General features: G+C 40.9%; 1 protein-coding gene across 2 annotated transcripts in view; it reads right to left on the bottom strand.

Moving 5' to 3' along the window:
• EPG5 (ectopic P-granules 5 autophagy tethering factor) overlaps nt 1-19,175 on the bottom strand; it is a 105,407-nt gene that overhangs the window by 60,538 nt on the left and 25,694 nt on the right. For both annotated transcript variants that reach the window (XM_025886859.2, XM_025886861.2), the window contains exons 10-16: nt 18,144-18,299; nt 14,303-14,460; nt 13,041-13,195; nt 11,023-11,163; nt 6,013-6,177; nt 3,782-3,901; nt 2,872-3,131 (exon numbers count right to left, since the gene is read on the bottom strand). In XM_025886859.2, the coding sequence (XP_025742644.2) occupies nt 2,872-3,131; nt 3,782-3,901; nt 6,013-6,177; nt 11,023-11,163; nt 13,041-13,195; nt 14,303-14,460; nt 18,144-18,299 (1,155 nt within the window). The remainder of the gene's footprint in view (nt 1-2,871; nt 3,132-3,781; nt 3,902-6,012; nt 6,178-11,022; nt 11,164-13,040; nt 13,196-14,302; nt 14,461-18,143; nt 18,300-19,175) is intronic.

Here is a 19,175-nt window from a genome sequence, read left to right as displayed (position 1 = left end):
TTATTCCATCATTTAAAAATAATGCATATGAGGGGCATCTGGGTGGCTCAGTTGGTTAAGCATCTGGCTCTCAGTTTCAGCTCAGGTCACAATCTCAGGGTCATGAGATCAAGCCCCACATGGGACTCCGTGCTCAGCAGAGTCTCCCTAAGATTCTTTCCTTCACTCCCCCTTTGCTCCTGCCCCCCCCAAAATAAAATAAATAAATAAAATCTTTAAAAAGAATGCATACGATGTCCAAGGGCAACATGGAAAAGTTCTACTATACTGATGCCGGGGGGAGAAAAAAAAAAACATGAAATGTTATACTTTTGATTACAACAACTAATAAAAAAGAATCATATAGAAGGGAAAAAACACAGGTATGCTATCACACCAAAATGTTCACTGTGCTGGAGAAGTAGAAGTGGCTCTTTCTCCCATCTTCCTACTTCTACAGTTTGATTATACTGCTTTAATTCTAGGGTAAAAGTCATTTCAAAAGATAAAATTAATGATGCAAAGATTATACCACAGGGAGATGTTTATAATATTAGAATGAGAAACAAAGGATATACAAAATTATACATACGTTATAACTCTAAAAAAGATCAAAGGAAAAAATACTGGATAAAAAACAAACAGGAAAAAAAACCCCAATGTTTCATTAGGGTAAGAAAGATTCTGGGTGATTTCTCTGACTATTGTTCTCTGTTCTGTGTGATGTTATATTCATGTACAACTTATATCCCTGCATACTCTGTCCCCAACCCCAGGCACATTCGTAAGATTGTTTTAAGTTACTTCTAGTATATATACATCCCTGATGACCATGGTGGATGGAGTTCAGTCCGCAAGAGAAACACTTTATTCTCACCTTCACTCCCATTCGGGATTCAGTAATCAGCACCAAACTAGTTATGTTTGGAGAAGACCCATAGTAGTAGCAGCGAATAAAGAGGTGCAGTCCCAGAACGAATACAAGACATGAGAGAAATCATGAAAGATTAAGTTCAGAGCACTCAGAATCCACATGCCAGCCATTTGCTGAACAAGTTGAAAGTATTATCACACACTTAAGGCTCAACAAGTAAGTCCAGTACTATCATTATTCCCATTTTAGAGATGAGGAACCTGAGGTACAGGAAACTCAACCTAGCGAATGACACTTGGGTTACTGGAAAAAACGAAGAGTGCCTTCCAAAGCGCCTGTGTAACATCTCTCCTCGTCCTAGTGGATCAGTTCTACCCTCTTTCACCTGACTTTCAAATCTGTCCAACACACTTGGGCCCTACTCACCTACCTGGTCACCTCCGCTCACTCACGGGAAGCACGGGCTTTGGTCAGGAGTGCTTCCTCACCCGCCCCCCCCACTCAGACACCTGCTGCTCCTTCCCGCGTTCATGCAGTTAAACACCTACTAGTCCAAGTTGTGGAGAGTGGAGATACACAGATGACAAGACAATGCCCTGCCCTCAAGGAGCATGCAGTGCACAAGGAGAGCGAGACACCATCACACTGCAATACAGTAAGGGTGCTGCTCGGAGTGCAGAGGTGCTGCAGGGGGTGGGGAGGGCAAGGCCCGCGGCTGAATTTTCAACACTGGGGGCACTAGTCACCTGGAGAGGGTGAGTGTCACCACTCTGCCCTCTAGCCTCAGATGACTTCTCTACCTAAGACTCCTCTCCAAAGCTTCGCTCCTCTACGCAGGTATCCTGCCCTCATGATCTTTCCTTCCTTGAAATTCCTTCTGCTCATACTTTTGAGTGGTTCCCAATGCAGGCTGTACATCAGAATAATCTGGAGAACTGGCCCCCAGACCAATGAGATCTGGATTCTCACCCTCTTCTCCGTAGCTTTAGAATCACTCCGAACAGGACTCCAAAGAGCAGCAAGGGCAGAGAAGCACCGCTCTACAAACCTCACCCGGCCCACAATCACATCTTTAGCGCTGCCCACTACTTTCTATCAACCAGCTCCACTAAACTGTCAACAACCTGAAGGCAGCTAACTAACAATTCCATATCTCTCCCACTTCAGAGCACAAGGCCGAACACAAATAGCTGATAGGACACCCAGCATCCCACTGAAAATTTATGTAATGCGAAACAAGATGTTGACATTGGGATGCTAAAGAAGTATTACAGCGAGTCTAAAATGCAAGAACCAGAAAGCATGTAGGTGAAAGAGATTTTAGAAAAACAGACAGGCTAGAAAAAATTAATACATCGTAGGAAAATGATCTTTTCCAAAAAAAAAAAAAACCAAAAAAACAAAAAACGATTTTTAACCAACCAGGAACTCATTCATTTACTTACGGCACGAGCTAGAGCTGTCAGCACTAGGGATGAAATGGTAACACAAAACAAACATGGTTCCTGAGGTTAGGACCTCACAGACGATCCCTGAGAAGACTGAACAGACAACTACAACACAGTGTGGCAAATGCTCCAGTGGAAGAAACAGAGACAGCTCTGGGCTCATGCCAGAGAGGCATGTGACCTGATCAGGCATTTCCTTCCCCTGGGCAGATTTAGCCCTTTAGTGGAGAAGCCTGAGTTGGGCTGCCATCACTTGAAACAAAATTCAATACAGATGACCAATTCTTTTTATGTGATCTCTATTCCAAGAAAGAGAAAACACCTACTGCTGACATGAACATTCCACTCTGGGGCACAGATATACTCTCTCCATAATGTACGAGGTACAAATCTGTCTTACATGAATTTGGGCAGCATTTCCCCTGGAGAAACCATTAATAAGGCTTATGATTTGGTCCTGATCACCCTTAGATAGGTTTGATGGAGGCCTCAGACCTTGGGGTGTGAAAAATGAGATCTAGAATCACTGACTGAGGTTCAGCAACCCTAGCGGCTCAGCCCACACTGTACCTGTGGCCCACGGTGGTCATAGCTAAAGCCAGATAACAGCCGATGGGCATGCCCGCCTTAACAGCCTTCAAGAGAGGATGAAACGTGGGTGACTCTGTCATGTCAGGCACAGTGCTGGAGAAGGGAACAGTTGGACAATTCTGCTGTATTCCAGAATCATTTTTGTGCAGTTTTAACCTCAAGATCAAGTTCCAGGCCCACTGATTAAATGAGGTCTCAGGTGTCTCTCCATATCGAACAATACTGGCCAAATATGAAACCTAAAACAATTATTTATTTTAAAACCACAATTAGTCACATACAAATTAAATCAGTAAGCTCACCCGCCCATTTCCTTCTGTGATCGACAACATCCTCAAAAGAGAGGATATACTACTTACCAGTACTCAAATGTTTGCAGCACTCAATTAAAACAATTTCTCAGAATTACCACTTCTGCTTACTTGCTAGTCACTTTGTGAACCTGATCTGAGTCAGTGCAAGCAAAGAAGCAATAATACAAAGGTTGATATACAACAAATGGTGTGATGATAAGTAAGTTTTAACAACCAGCTGGAGCGTGGGAGATCATTTACAGGGTTTGTCAATTTTGGTAGTGTAAAAACTCCCACCATGGTCAGTTGCAAGCTACCAACAGGTTAACAATCTGGTTTGCAAAGCTCCTGAAAATTCAGTCCGTTCTCCTGAGCCAGGACACGCCAGCTCCAGCTTCCACTGAATTCCACAACACTGAAACTGTCATACGTAAGCTACTTCTCAAAGAAAAATCTTTATCCAACCACAGAATTCAATTTCAGGATCTTAAATTGCCAGAAATGGTCTTAGGCAATCTAAGGGTAAATACTGTAACTTTATCCACCCAGGCCACTTACAATAAAGATGATCTCAGTATTAGAAGAAAAGGAAATACCTGCTTCATACTTTCAGAAAGAAGCCCGGCATACGGCTTCTGTGCAAGGAATTTCTGGTACGCTTCAAGAATCATTAAAGCCACTTCAGCATGGACTGCTTGATCCAGATGAAGGGTACCCTTTCAAAGAGAAAAATAATCACAAAAAAGCCATCTTGATTTTTTTTTTTTAACATGCCCTTGAACAAAAAGACTAGGAAAAACAGTAAAAAAGGATCTTGGATGTAGAACTTAAGCATTCCAAAAATTACATCCCCTAACAATTAAGTTATAAAATGACAACAGGAAAAAACCCTGAAATCTTAAAGAACCATAAATTGCACTTAGATAGGTTTGAACCTGACTCATCTTGGACCCCAGGTATATCTTTGAATGTAACTCCCCTACCCCCACCCTAGAAGCTCTATAAAGTCCTTGGGTTACAACTTTAAGGGCATTGCCACAAGCTGGGAAATTGTTCACTTATTAAACAGGAAAATATTTAATAAATTAAGTCTATATTCCCTTTCATTATCATCAGTGAAAATATAGAAGATACTCAACAACCACAGGGGCACCCAGGTGGTTCAGTCGGTTAAGCGTCTTACTCTTGATTTCGGCTCAAGTCATGATCTCAGGGTCTCTGCTTCAGGTTGTCTCTCCCTCTCCCTCTATCCACTGCCCCGCACCGCGCCCCCCCACCGGTCACACACGTGTGCACTCTCTAAATAAATAACTAAATAATAAAACCTTAAAAAAAAGATAACAACACAGATAAAATATTCCTTCAGGAGCTTGAAGTTGCCTATCGAATTTCCCATCCAATCTTCCTTTGCAACCTGAAGAAATACATTTCTTAATCCTTTAACGGAAGATGACTTTCCTAACTAATGAAGGATCATGGAGACTCTCACAGGGAAGTCTTCACACAGCCAGCTGGGAGAGGAAGGGCTGAGGGGAGGGGGGTTCTACTCACAATCAGAGAACGTGAAGATGGAAATCAGCCCCCTATAGCTCTCATCCACCAGCACTGGAGTGGGAGAAGCTCCAAATGGAGCTGCCCCACCAGGGGCAGACCCAGGTGGATAGGGACACCTGGGGAGAAAAGCTGCCCGGTTCCAGTTTTCTCATCTGTACAACAGGGGTCAAGTTCATGCAAACCTCACAAGACGGCTAGGAGGACTAAATGATTTGCTGAGAATAAAAGTCGACAGACAGAGAGGGCTGAGTTCTCTCCCATTTTCCCTGTATAATATCAAAACATTTGATCTAGGAGCTAACTAATAAGGTCTAGGGTAAAGAAGAAGGAAAGTTTTTTGTTTTTTTAAGATTTTATTTATTTATTTGACAGAGAGAGACACAGCGAGAGAGGGAACACAAGCAGGGGGAGTGGGGGAGGGAGAAGCAGGCTTCCCGCGGAGCAGGGAGCCCGATGTGGGGCTAGGTCCCAGGACCCTGGGATCATGACCTGAGCCAAAGGCAGATGCTTAACAACTGAACCACCCAGGCGCCCCAAGAGGAATGAAAGTTTTAACAGTCAAAATCATTGACATGGCATCTTTGGAGAGAGACATATGATAGGTAGCAAACTCTCAATAATAATAAGCTATTATTAATAAAGCTATTAATAAACTATTATTAACAAAAACTACCACCGAGTACTTAATGTGCACCAAGAATTGTCCTAAATGTTCTGCACGTCCTAACTCGCTGAATCCTTACAACAACCCTACAAGGCAAGCATGTTAATATCAATGCTGACGGATGACCAAATGAAGCCCTGAGAGTTCAGATGCATTCGGGGTCATGCAGCCAGAAGGTGGCAGAGCTGGGAACAGAACCCAGGCATGCAGCCTGCTTAGAGTACCGGCTCTTAGCCGATGCACAGTGTTTTAGGAGACAAATGTGGCAGTGACAAGCGAGATAAAATGCAGGAGGAGACAAAATGCAGGAGGAGACAAGAGTCAGGAGGGGCAAGCAGGAGGAACTGCAGTAAACAGCTAGAGATAACACAACAGATACAAACGGTCTTAGGAAAAAGAGAAGTTTCACTGTGGAACAATTTATCTTCACGTAAAGGATGGTCACTCTGCAAAACAGAATTAAAGAAAAGATCCTAAACTCTGACACAGCTGATAGAATTTGCAGACCTTGCAAATGATAACTGGAAATGTTTATGTTTCGAGAAAATATTTCTTTAAAACTGATGTGTATAGAACCGCCAGTTTCTAAAGAATGGTTTTAACACATACCTGTTCACCAAATCCCCAATTGAGTCCTTCTAGAATAACACAGGCCAATTTATTCTTCACCATTGCCAGGTTGTAATTCAATAACCAATCCCGAATCACAGCTCTCTCAGAGGCAGACGGTCGCCAGAGATACAAAGGCAGTTCTTTAAACAAGTATAAAGAAACCTTATTTAAAAGAAAATGATAATTAAGATCTAAACTTAAGGACAATCCTGTATTACTATAATATTGTATTATTAAACTGCTTGCAAAAATTTTTTCCAAAAGGAAGAGGGGTTTTGTTTGATTTTTAGACAAATGAAATGGACATCATGGACAACCAAATAAAATAAATATTAAAACTAATGATACACCAAAAAAAAAACTAATGATACACCAAAAGCACATTTTGCTACCCTTTTGTAAAGGTCAACAATCTTTTATTTATATATAAACTGATATACTTCCATTTAAGAAAACCATTTAAGAATACCAAGACCCAAATTTAAAGCCATGATAAATGAGGAGATGGTCATTCATTTTACAAAAAGAGTTAGCACTTTCGATAATTATTTAAATAAACAAAAAACAGAAATAGACTCAAATACAGAGAACAAACTGGTAGTTGCCAGAGGGGAGGGGAGTAAGGGGATGGGTAAAAAAGGTACAAACTTCCAGTTATACAATCAATAAGTCACAGGGATGAAAAGTACAGCATAGGGATTACGTTCAATGGTATAATCACTTTGTATAGTGACAGATGGTGACCACACTTATCGTGGTAAGCATTTCATAATGTATGGAACTGTCGAATCACTATGTTGTACACCTGAAATGAATATAATATTGCATGTCAACTATAAAAAAAATAATTATTTCTTCTGTGGCATTTAAAAAGATATTTCTGTTAGCTTCCAAGCAATCTGGGGAGGAGGGACAAGGAGTGGATGGATGGAGGTGAAGAGGAAACAAGATCAACCAAGAGCTGGTAACTGTTGAAGCTGGATGATGGGTACACAGGGATCCATTACCCTATTCTCTCTTTTACACAGATTTGAAAGGTTCTATAATAAAAAGTTTTTTAAAACCTGTTTACAAAAAGTCTATAGCATCACTTTCTGAATAACATATCCATGTGTGCAAATTAAGATAAATCTGGGTTCACTCAATAGTTTGCTTTAAGGGAGACTGATCAGAAGAGCAATTCATTTTATAACATCTAGAACAGTGCTATCCAACGGAAACATAATGCAAGCCACATATGTAATTTTAATTTTTCTAACAGCCACATTTTTTAAGAGTTAAATGAAACAATATAATTTTAATAATATATTTCATTTAATCTGATACATCCAATACATTATCAACATGTAATCATTACACAAAACTACTGTGACATGTAAAATACTTTTTGTTCATACGAATCTTTGAAACCCAGTGAGTACTTTACACTTACAGTACATCTCAATTTGGACTAGCCACCTTTCAAGGACTCTGTAGTTACATGTACCTAGTGGCTATAGTATTGGACAACACAAATCGAGAACATACATACTAGTTTTTCTCAGGTTCCTGCACTGCTCCCAATGAAAGGCAAAACAAAGTGTGAAAGAACAGTAGAAACAATAAATTTTAAAGAAACCTTTCCTTTCCTTTGTGTGTGTGCACTCACACAGTTAAATTTTCAGGAGGATTTGTTAATAAAGGTCTTGAATATTCTGAATAAAATGGTAAAATAGTAATTTTAAAGATGGAAAAATCCTACTTTACCCTGTGAGAATCTGAGAGAAAGGGCAAAATAATGGTTCTAGAACAATGAGTACAGCAATGAGATTTGTCCAGAAAAACATCTATCCCAGCTAGATAAAATAATGGTATAGTAAGTGTCTGTCCACCAAGAATCAACATGTGGCTTTCGTGAAAGGCCCTAGGGATGTTAAAAGGTTAACAAGGGAATATTACCAACAACTCTATGCCAATAAATTCAACTAGTTAGATGAAACGGGAAAACGCCTTTAAAAACATAACTTACCAAAACTAACTAAGGAAAAACAAAAATCTGGACAGCTCTGTATTTGTTTTAAAAATGCACACTGTTGTCAAAGGGTTTTCTACAGAGAAAACTCTAGGGCCAGATGATTTCACTGGTAAACTCCATCAGACAGTCAAGTTAGAATTAATAGCAATCTTAAAAAACTCTTAAAAAATAGAAGAGGAAAGAATGCTTCCCAACTCATGTGATGAGGCAGACATAATCCTAAAATCAAAACCTAACAAAGACATAACAATAAGACTATAGATCAATACCCTCATAAATATACATGTAAAAATCCTCAACAAAAAATATTATCAAACTGAAATCTATCAACATATATCAAGAATAATATACCATGACCAAGTGGCTTTTATTCCAGGAAACAATGGTTCAACATTTGAAAACTAGAACAGATTAGAGCCCACAAATCATTTCCAGGCTCTGGGGCTACATCTGATTCCTGATAATCCCAAGCTGACAACAAAAATATTCAAAGCTATCCTATTCATCTAAAGGCATAGAGGGTTTGAACAAGTTACTCCAAAAATGTCAGCAAGTTCCCAGAGCACAAAGGAACTACAGGTATAAACAGAGAATGGAGGCATCTTTTAGAAGATGTGCTCTAAAAACCTTATGGTCCCAATTTTTACAGTTAAGTTAAACATATCTCTGGGTACAGTTTACTACTTGAAGTATTATGACCAAATTTAAAAATATAAGTATAGCCCAAACCAGAAAAACACTTAAGAGAAAATGGTGATGAGCTCAATCAAATGGAAAGAATCTTGTGACCCCCCCCATGTATATTTCTTTGGGACTCATCCCATCAGATAATCACTCAAAATTGAACAACTAAAACCATGCTCCTATATAGTGCATATAAAAGGCCTTTCATCTCAACATAATCATATCACAGTGGGATATAATGCTTTTCTTAAAAAGTACTGCTGTCGCAAGGAAAACAGTATGGTGGTGCCTCAAAACATGAAAAATAGAATTACCCTATGCTCCAGCAATTCTACTTCTGGGCATAACCCCCAAAGAATGGAAAGCACGGTCTCAAGAGATAGCTGTATACTCATATTCGTAGCAGCATTATTCACAGCAGCCAAAGGGAAGAAGCAATCCGAGTGCCCATCAACAGATGAACAGATAAATAAAATGTGGTCTATACTTACAATAGAATATTATTCTGGCTTAAAAAGGCAGGAAATTCTGACACATGCTATGACATGCACAAACATCAAGGACAAAATGTTAAATGAGGTAAGCCAATCAGAAAAGGATAAATACTGGATGGTTTCACTTATACGAGGTACCCAGAATAGTCAAACTCATAGAGAGAGAAAGTAGAATGTTGGTTGCCAGGGCTGGAGAGTGGAGGATGGAGGGAATGGGGACTTATTGTTTAATCAGCACTGAGTTCGTTTTGCAAGATGAAAAGAGTTCTAGAGATGGATGATGGTGACGGTAGGCAGCAAAACAGTGTGAATGTACCTAATGTTACTGAACTTAGAAAGGGTTAAAATGGTGTATTTTAATGCTGTGTAAAATTTACCACCATTAAACATTTTAATGTAAAAAAAGTACCATGTACTCTTCTAATGAAAGCATGATATATCATTTATCCTTCATTTAGAAAAAATATGTCTCGTGAACCAGTCTTTCACTGGAATTTGCCCACTTTTGAATGTGATGAAGTAATGACAGTTATCAGTCATCTATCCTATAGGGATAATGCAGTGACTATAAGACAGAAGGGCCTTTTTCAAATACCATACAGAAAAGTACTTTAAATGTTCCTCTTCAAGTTATAACACGTAACTACCTGCCATGTGAAAAATTCACACATTATAGCCTTCTCACAGATGACGAAAAAGATCTTCATTAAGTGTATGTTTTTAAAGATGGCACATCAGGGGCGCCTGGGTAGCTCAGCTGGTTAAGTGTCTGCCTTCAGCTCAGGTGATGATCCCAGGGTCCTGGGATAGAGTCCTGCACTGGGCTCCCTGCTCCACAGGGAGCCTGCTTCTCCCTCTGCCTACCGCTCCCCCTGCCTGTGCTCTCTCTCTCTCTGACAAATAAATGAATAAAACCTTTAATAAATAAATAAATAAATAAATAAAATGGCACATCCAAACAATGGAATATTTGAACATTAAAAGGCGTGAAATGCTGACTCACGTTATAACATGGATGAACCTGAAAAACATTATGCTAAGTAAAAGAAACCAGTCACAGACCACATATTGTATAATTCTGTTTGTATAAAATGCCCAGAAGAGTCAAATATATATAGAGAGAATGTAGATTAGCGATGGCTTAGGGCTGCAGGGGTTGGAGGGACAGAGTGTAATAGCTAAAGAGTTTGTGGTTTCTTTCTGAGGTAAAGAAAATGTTCTAAAATTGAGAGTGGTGATGGTTGCACAACTCTGAGAATATACTAAAACCACTGACTTACATGCTTTAAATAGATGAACTGTATGGCATGTGAATTATATCACAACACACCTGTTTTTAACATCAACAAAAATTACAAAAGGGATTGTGACAAATGACAGAAATAAACTGTATGTGTCTTGTTCAACTTAAATTACCACTTTTAATTCTGCTTTTGGCTGATGTAAATGGGCCATCCTTCTTAATCAGGGTTGTTTTCTTCCAAGTATAAAATATAAAAATTATGACAGCCAAACAAACTTTGAAATGCAAACTATTATTAACTATAGACTACAACTAAAAGAAAAACCTGTTATTGAGGGAGGTGGGAAAGTCACTTGGAGGAGATTAAAGAGAAACAATCACAGCTTTTTGTATGAAGCCGCTAACCCCAAGCAGGCCTGGTGAATGGCAGACCCTGGGACACAGTACGTGCTCTCTTCATCTGGCTGCACCCGTGACTCAGTCATTCCCAACAACCTATTTTTCTCATTGCTCCATGAATGCAGAATTTAACAGAACAAAAAAAGCAAAACAAACAAAATCAATGCTCTTACCATTCCCACCTGGTCAATGGTGTCTTGAACTCGATCCAAAATGATAGAAATTATCTCAGGGTGAACAGCTGTGATGGCCCCTAAGAGCTCTCGACCAACCTTTGAAAAAGTCTCTCTGGTAGACAGGGTGACATAAGATACCTAAAAGTGGGAGGAGGTGGAGATTGCACTTTCGGTCAATTACCAGTCAAAACACAGTTCCATAATTCATTTAGGATGCTTTCAAGTAAAGGAGAAAGAGTCTCACACTGAGCCTAGGGTCACACCATGTTCAAGAAGATGTCAGACCTTCGGAGGGGAAACTGTCTACCCTGAGGCTGTGAGTCAGGAAGGGCAGGGAAGCAACTATGTCACAAACACTCCAAGTTCCCCACGCAAAAAGTATACCCCAAAGTCTGTCTGTAGCTATAAAATAGGCCCTTTGGTGTAAAAACTTCTTTAAAATTGAGAAAATTGTTAAAATGATAAAAATCAGAATGCATTTCATAGAAATACCTATTCTCTCCTACAAAATAAGATCCTCAACTACAAGAGCTTCTAAAATAGCAATGTTCAATTCACCAACTTCTCTTAAACAACGTATTCCAAAGCACAGGCTGCAATCCATTCATGCCAAAGCAAGCAGACTTTTTTAAAAATACAAGGGAATAGAACAGAAAAATAACAACGGAATAGAAAAAGGTGAGAGTGCATCTCAGTAAGATTAAGTATTGCTTCAATTTCATACATGTATACACACACACAGACACATACAAGCAGAATCAGAATGTAATACACAACGTATTTTTACTGTGAGCACTGGCCAAAATCCTTGAAACATTCAAGAGCACAAATGTTACTTTCACAAAAGACCTTGTTCTAGAATGCCACTTACTGTATATGAAAACGGTCCTTCCCCCAACCCCCTGCAATATTCTCATACCATGAAGACAGTCTGGAATTCCAGATGGATTTAGGCCTTAACTTCATGCATAAGTACAAAATACAAATATAAGAATAGCCTAATATTTGATCCTGGAAAAGAACTTTAGATCATCTAGTTCTATCATTTTCAAACTGGAGTACTGGGGAGAAGGTAATAAACTCAGATAATCTTCCTCAAACATAATTTTACTTTTAAGTTTACTTGAGTAGTTTGGAAGAAATATTTTTTAATGAAGATAAACAGAAAAATTACAACCTAAATGGAAAATATGCATCTTTTTTAATATATGGGTTATGTCTCTAGACACTCAGGGTCCAGAGTCCACTCTCATCCTCCCTCAGGGATGGCTCAGTGAAAAGAGGAAGAAGGCAAGGATCTCATCCCAGCCTGTCATTTTATAGCTGAGGAAGCTGAGCCCAGAGTGGTGGGGCACCTTACCAGCTGTGAGATGGGCAATTGCTAGCAGAGTTAAAACAAACCCAGGTCTTCTACCTGAGCGTCAGTACTCTTTCCACCATCTCATTTAAACTGGCTTGGAAGGGGTGCCTGGGTGGCTCAGTTAGGCGTCTGACTCTTGATTTCAGCTCAGGTCATGATCTCAGGGTTGTGGGATCGAGCCCCGTGTCGGGGTCACCGGGCAGTCTGCTTGAGATTCTCTCTCCCTCACCCTCTGCCCCTCCCCGCACTTGCACACTCTCTAAATAAACAAACAAACAAACAAACTTTTTAAAAAACACAGAAATACACTGGCTCGGAAGCCAGGCCCCCGTGTTACTGGCAGTGTTGTGGGGCAGAGGGCAACAGACAGTGTTAACACCCAAGTGTCAGGCTGTGTCATCAGACTGTCTATTCCTCACCAAAACTCACACATCAGATGTCAAGAGACAGCAGGGGGAAATGGAATGAGTATGATTCATATTTTCAATACTCCTTACAGCAAAATGATATTCCTTTGATTTTCTATCTCCTTCCATGAGTGTGGACAGTACAAGTTCATCACATTTTTTTGGTAAAGCAATCCCAAAAGAATCAACGCACGGATAATCCCCACGAACACATTTTTTAGCTGATTTCTAAAACTTAATATTCTAACCTCATATATCTCCAGAACAATAATTTTTATGAAGTCTTCATCCACATTGGTTCTTCTGGCCTGAGCCATCTGAGCAAATGTAGTCAGAAGGCAAATCTCTTCCGAGCTATTCATGGAAGACAGACACTTCTCAAAGTTCACAAAGTGTTCTGGGTCTGCAAGTTCGGGGCAAGAAAATTAAAATAGGGAAAGAATGAAGACATATCACCTTTAATCACTCTTCCAGAGAGAAAGAAGATATAAAATTAAAAGATATTTGGAAATATTTAAGATTCTTTGTTCCACAATGGATTTCTACAGGCTTCGGGGAAAAAGGCAGGGACCAGATGAAATTCCAACTCTACATATAATGTAGCCTCAGAGGTGACACTTAACATCCCCAATTCTCAGTTTCTCTATCCGCCTTAAAAGGCTGTTGAAGATTAAATGACACTAGTGACTAGTGAAGGGTTTTGTCACCGGGTGAGACACCTTCAAAGACACACTTGAAACAACTTAGTAACTGTCAGCCAAATGAATGATGATGACCTTACTAATGAAAACTGCTAGGACTAGCAAAGCACTCAGCACAAACACAGCATTCATTCCAAACAAAAGAGATTTTCTTATAAATGAAAATCTGGGGTGAGAAATTATTTATTACCATGACTGCAATACCGCTAAATGTGATAAACAGTACACAGTGTGTTCGTTCTATCAACTTCTCAGAGGATGCAACGTAAGCAGTATTACACTTTGTCACGAGGGGGCACAACTGACAAACAGCTTTGGGATCCGTGACAGAAAACTAAATGCCACAAAGGCAAAGATAGAGAGGAAAGATAAAAAAAAAAAAAAAAAAAAAAAGTCTGTTTAAAAAATATATTCCCCTGATGGAATTTTTACAGTAAGAAGGCAATAAGCCTACACTTCTTTCCATGTGTTTACACATTTGAGAAATCAAAGGTAGTCCATCAAATGTCCTGTATTTTCAAAATAACTCCATGGGGGCATTTACAACCCAATTTTCATTTCCCATCCCCGAGCTGGGATCTTAACAAGTTACTACCCAGAGCATCTCAAGAATAAGAAAACTGGAATTAGCATTCTAATATATGAAAACAATAAAGCAATCTTTCAAATTTCAAAATTATTACATGTGAGTACACAGAGTAAAATACTCTCTTAGTCCTTCTAAAAATGAAAAGAACAAAGCCATGAAGAGCAAAGGCACACAGGGTAGGTAGGAAAAGATCTATCTGTACACTTTAGCCAGGCTGTACCTTGGAGATGCTTCTTGCACTCAGCAGGCGGGAGAGTGACGCACAGCTTCTCCAGATTCCCACTCTCCACCTGGTGCATGAGGTAGAAGAGCTTCCAGAGCATCTGGACGGACAGCGTCCCAAAGGGCATTTCCGACATAAACAGCCAAATGCCAAGTCTGCGTGTTTTAAAGAGTAGGAATAGTTTCATATATCAGTCACCTTCACCACACTGAGAAAGCAGGCAGACCTGCTTTGGTAGGAAAAAAAGTTCTTAAATCACAACACAGCAATTTTTGTAACATGCTTCAGCCATCAATGCCTCAAGGACGGGTAACAGTAACAGCAATACTCACACAGCACTTCGTCTGTGCCAGGCACTGTTCTTATCACCCTACCATACAGATCATCTCACTCCATCCTCACTAAATCCAAGGTAAGTATTATTATTGATACTCTCCCCAATTTACCCATAAGGCTACTCAGGCACAGAAAGGGTAGTAAGAGGCAAAACTGTGTTTTGAACCAAAGATCTTTTTAAGGCCTGGGTGACAGAGGGGCACTTAGATGTGGATGTATGTGTCTGAGCCTATGTGCAGGTACAAGTGTGCACACACACGCTCGTGCAGTGAGCGGGAGGAGAATCAGAAACCCTCCAGGGACTCCCTACTCATCAGCGAATGAAATTCACACTCCTCGGCCCCACGTTCAAAGGCCTCCACTATACAGCTCAGACCCACGTTTCTAACCAGAGCCCTCGCTGCGTTCAGAGTATGAGACGACTCCTGGACAAGCCGGGCGAGAACCTCGCACCTCCAACCTGCCATCCCCCCACTTGGGAAGCCCTCCTCTGACTTCCTCCAGCACTATTACAGAACTCCATCCGTACCTGACTTTGGCAATATCATACCCTTTATCGGTGGTTCTCACACCGGAGTGGGCAGAAAAATCACAGGGAGACTATCCTAAGGAGGGAGGAATGAGTAAGGGACAGGCGGGGGCTAGGCAGGGAGAGATAAACAGAGGGCTACGTGATCAGGCTCACCGAAATCCCAAAAATGTGGAGGAGGTATGGGGGAAACCAGAGATAAGGGAACAAACCAGAACACCCTGCCCTAGGCCTGTGGGGTGGGTGTCTTTTTTATGATAATCACTTGTGACCAACAAAGAATAACCAGACCCTAAAAAGGAAGTAAGCCATTGAAGGTGTTACTACTAGTCCTTGCTCAACGGTGGTATCAATAGAGATGTTAAAAGGATTTAAGTTCCCCGGTTAGCTTTCTATAAAAGACCAACCCTAAAGGCCCTCAGTGGCAACCCTGTAGGGATCCCTCTCACTCTTGAGAGCTTTTTCTATTATCTTCACTTAATGAACTTCTATCACTTTACTCACCCCCAAAAAAAAAAAAAAAAAAAAACACCAGGAAACTGGAAAATGCAGATTCCAAGGCCTGCCTACAGAGATCCTGACCTTGTAGGTCACAGCTTGGGCCCAAGAATTTGCAGGTTCTAGTCATCCCGGTTGACTCAGACTCAAGGGCTCCTTAAACCACACAGTGAGAAATGCCTCAAGTTGCTGTAATTTACGTACACACACAAACCACAACAATTTGAGAGCAGAAACCAGGTTCTGTTCATCTTTGAACAAACCACAATGTAACCTACAGTCTTATATTTTAATTATCTACTACCTAAACCAGTATCTTGAAAACAATCAGCACTCAGTGAATGCTCATTAAAATTTGGTTATGTGAATTTTATCTCAAAAAAATCTTAAAAAAATAGGGAGGCACTCAAAACTGTTGCTCTATCTTGGACAAACCTACACATTGACCGATTACAAACAAAGCTTATTAAGGGAAAATAAATTAAATAGTACATGCCTAACCCACATCTATGGGGCATCACGCTGCCAGTGGCCCAAACCACCACTGACCTAGATTCTGAAAAGCAATAGCTAGACTCCTGAGCAAAGGCTGAAGAAACTGTTAAGTTCAGTTGGGCCAAGCTTCTGTCTTACTATATAAAAAATTATCCTAACACCTCACACGGGACCTGACACTCTTGTACAACTTATCCCAAAACAATGAGATTGGAAACTGCAGAGGCCTTAAAAGTAATGTCACAGGACTGTATTTCAGGATACGAAATTCCCCATATGAAAGATATGCAGTAAGTCTGGCTTAGGTTTTTACTGTCTTTTGGTTTTGTTTTGCTTTAGGTTGGAGGATAACCACTGTTAGAAATTTCTACTGGAGTGTCAAATAAATTTAAATGTCATGGCTTTAAACATCTGATTCTCATGTAATCTCTTTCCTAAAATGTTATACTCAAGAATAACAGTTCTTGATATTTTTAAGTTTAAAATGATTATCACCTTTGTGAATTACATGTATAATTACAGGACAGTTCCCAGCTCAGACTCTAGGAGCAGATAACTATGGTGAGAGCTTTCCATCTCAGCTAAGCGGCCACAATGATGAGTGACAGATCAGAGACAGGAGACTATTCCTGACCCCCAGCAGGGTTCTGCACAGGATCCAGTGCACCTCATGAGACCACCAAATTTATGGACAACATAGTAACGAGTAAACAACCTAGTGTAACGAGTAAAGATCAATTTCTAAGCCCAAGTTCCATTTATCTTAGACCCATGCCTTCTGAGCGCCTAAAAGTGCTTAAGACTTAGTCAAGGAGTTCTGCTATTTCTCTAAGACAGCAGTTATTCTATTCTTCATCTGAAACCACAAAAGAACCACCACCACTTACATCTAAAAGGTCCTTCATGACTTAAAAAGTATTTCCATATATTACAGCATTTCATCCTGGGATCATATCCATGAGGTCAATGGAACAGGGAGAATCATTACCATCACCTCCGTTTTATAAACGAAGACAGTGAGAAGACGAGACGAGGTGACTTGCCCGAGGTGGCAAGACTCAAAGCCACTATCCAACACACAATAAATACGGGCTGAAGCTGAGAGGCCTGGGCAAGAGGGAGCAGCGACAACTCAAGACGGAGGCAACGGTGGGGAGAGCAGGCAGATCGTGAGTGCGCTGGAGGCCGCGTCCCCCAGCAGAGGGCACAATGCTTGGCAGAACTTGCTCCTACACTTGGCCAGATGCTCAGGGAAGACAGTGCAGGAGGCACCACTGTGCCCCTGCCTCTGCCTCAAGAGCACCCCGAGCTATAGGCAGCAACAAAGACAACTTGATCAGAAGACAGCATTTACACAGCCAAGACAGGGGACCAGGACCCGCGAGAATCCTCACGGTAAGACAACTTCAACGATAAAATGGGCAAATCAGGGGCGCCTGGGGGGCTCAGTCGTTAAGCGTCGTCTGCCTTCGGCTCAGGTCATGATCCCAGGGTCCTGGGCTCGAGCCCCCCATCGGGCTCCCTGCTCCGCGGGAAGCCTGCTTCTCCCTCTCCCACTCCCCCTGCTTGTGTTCCCTCTCTTGCTGCGTCTCTGTCAAATAAATAAATAAAATCTTCCAAAAAGGGGGGGGGCAAATCATTTATACTATGCACTGAGAACCTAATCTGCCTCACTTAGGGACTGAGACAGGTGGGAAACAGAATTCACACCTTGTTCAAGGCTACCCCAAAAGTTCAGGGATGGCAAAACTGAAATAACAGAATCCGGTTATTTTTAAGATTGAAAGAAACCTTAAAAAGAGCATTTCAGTCACCACTACAGATAAGGAAACTAAAGACAATGAATTGGCCCAAGATAAGAAACAGATGAAATACACTTAGACATTATGATAAGAGATCTACTATAGTCGATGACTTTCACACCAATCTTCCTCACCAGCCAACGAGCCATTTCTCAACAACTATCATCATACTTCTTACCTTTTGGCTTTCAGCACATGTAGGACAGCTCTCAAAAACAGCTCATCAAATTCAACCTGTAGTTTCTCCACGGAGTAGGGCTGCTGGGCCAAACCCAAGCCTCGGTTGTGGCTCACAAACTGTGCCCAGTGGTCGCTCACATAACCAAGGGTCATCCTGAGCAGGAGGAAAGGCAATACGGCACTTTTCATTAATACACTCAATCCTGGCACCTTTATATTACATTTAAAGCACTAATTTATTCAATACATATTTATGAAACACCTACTATCTTCTAGGCTCTGAAGAGAATTCAGTGAGGGGCCAAGCCCTACCCTCATGCAGCTTACATTTAGTGCAGGGCAAACAGACAATAAACAAAATAAGGTAAAAAGTACAGTCTGTCACATGGTCATAACTGACGATGAGGAAAATAAGTAGGAGAGGGCACTAAAGTTTCTCGGGAGTTGGCCAGGGTAGGGGGGTTGGTTGGGAGCAAGAAAGGCCTCACTGAAAAGGGACATCCGAGTAAAGACTGGAAGAAGTCACACAGATATCTACGGGAAGAGCATCCAGGTAGAAGGAACCACCAGTGTGAAGGCTCCAAGGCGTGTTCAGGATGTTGGAGGAACAGATAAATGAGAGGGAGACTGGCTGAAGAGGAAATCAGAAAAGTAACAGGAAACCAGAACATGAAGACCAGGCCACTGTGAACGCTTTGGCTTTTACTCTGAATGAGACTGGGAGCAAAGGGGTGACATGAGCTACTGACTCACCACTTCCAGGGAACACTGGCTATTGTGAGAATAAGCTGAGGGGGGAATAAGGGCAAAAGCAGGAAGGGAAGTCAGGAGGCTCTTACAATTGGAATGAGGGAGAAATATCTGAGAATGAACTAGGGTGGTAGCAGTGAAGGTGGGGAGAAGCAGCTGGATTCTGAACACAGCATGTTTGTTTCATTACTTCAAAAGATGCACATCTTTCACACTGTAATCCCCGCAACTGGAATGTGTATTAAATTGATAACATGCCATACTTTTGTAGCATTCTTTC

Source organism: Callorhinus ursinus, unplaced genomic scaffold (assembly GCF_003265705.2).
Source record: "Callorhinus ursinus isolate GAN/ISIS: 27379988/994484 unplaced genomic scaffold, GSC_fseal_2.0 scaffold11, whole genome shotgun sequence".
NCBI lineage: Eukaryota > Metazoa > Chordata > Mammalia > Carnivora > Otariidae > Callorhinus > Callorhinus ursinus.
Note: the sequence above shows the minus strand (reverse complement) of the source record. Positions and strands in the feature narration are given on the sequence as shown.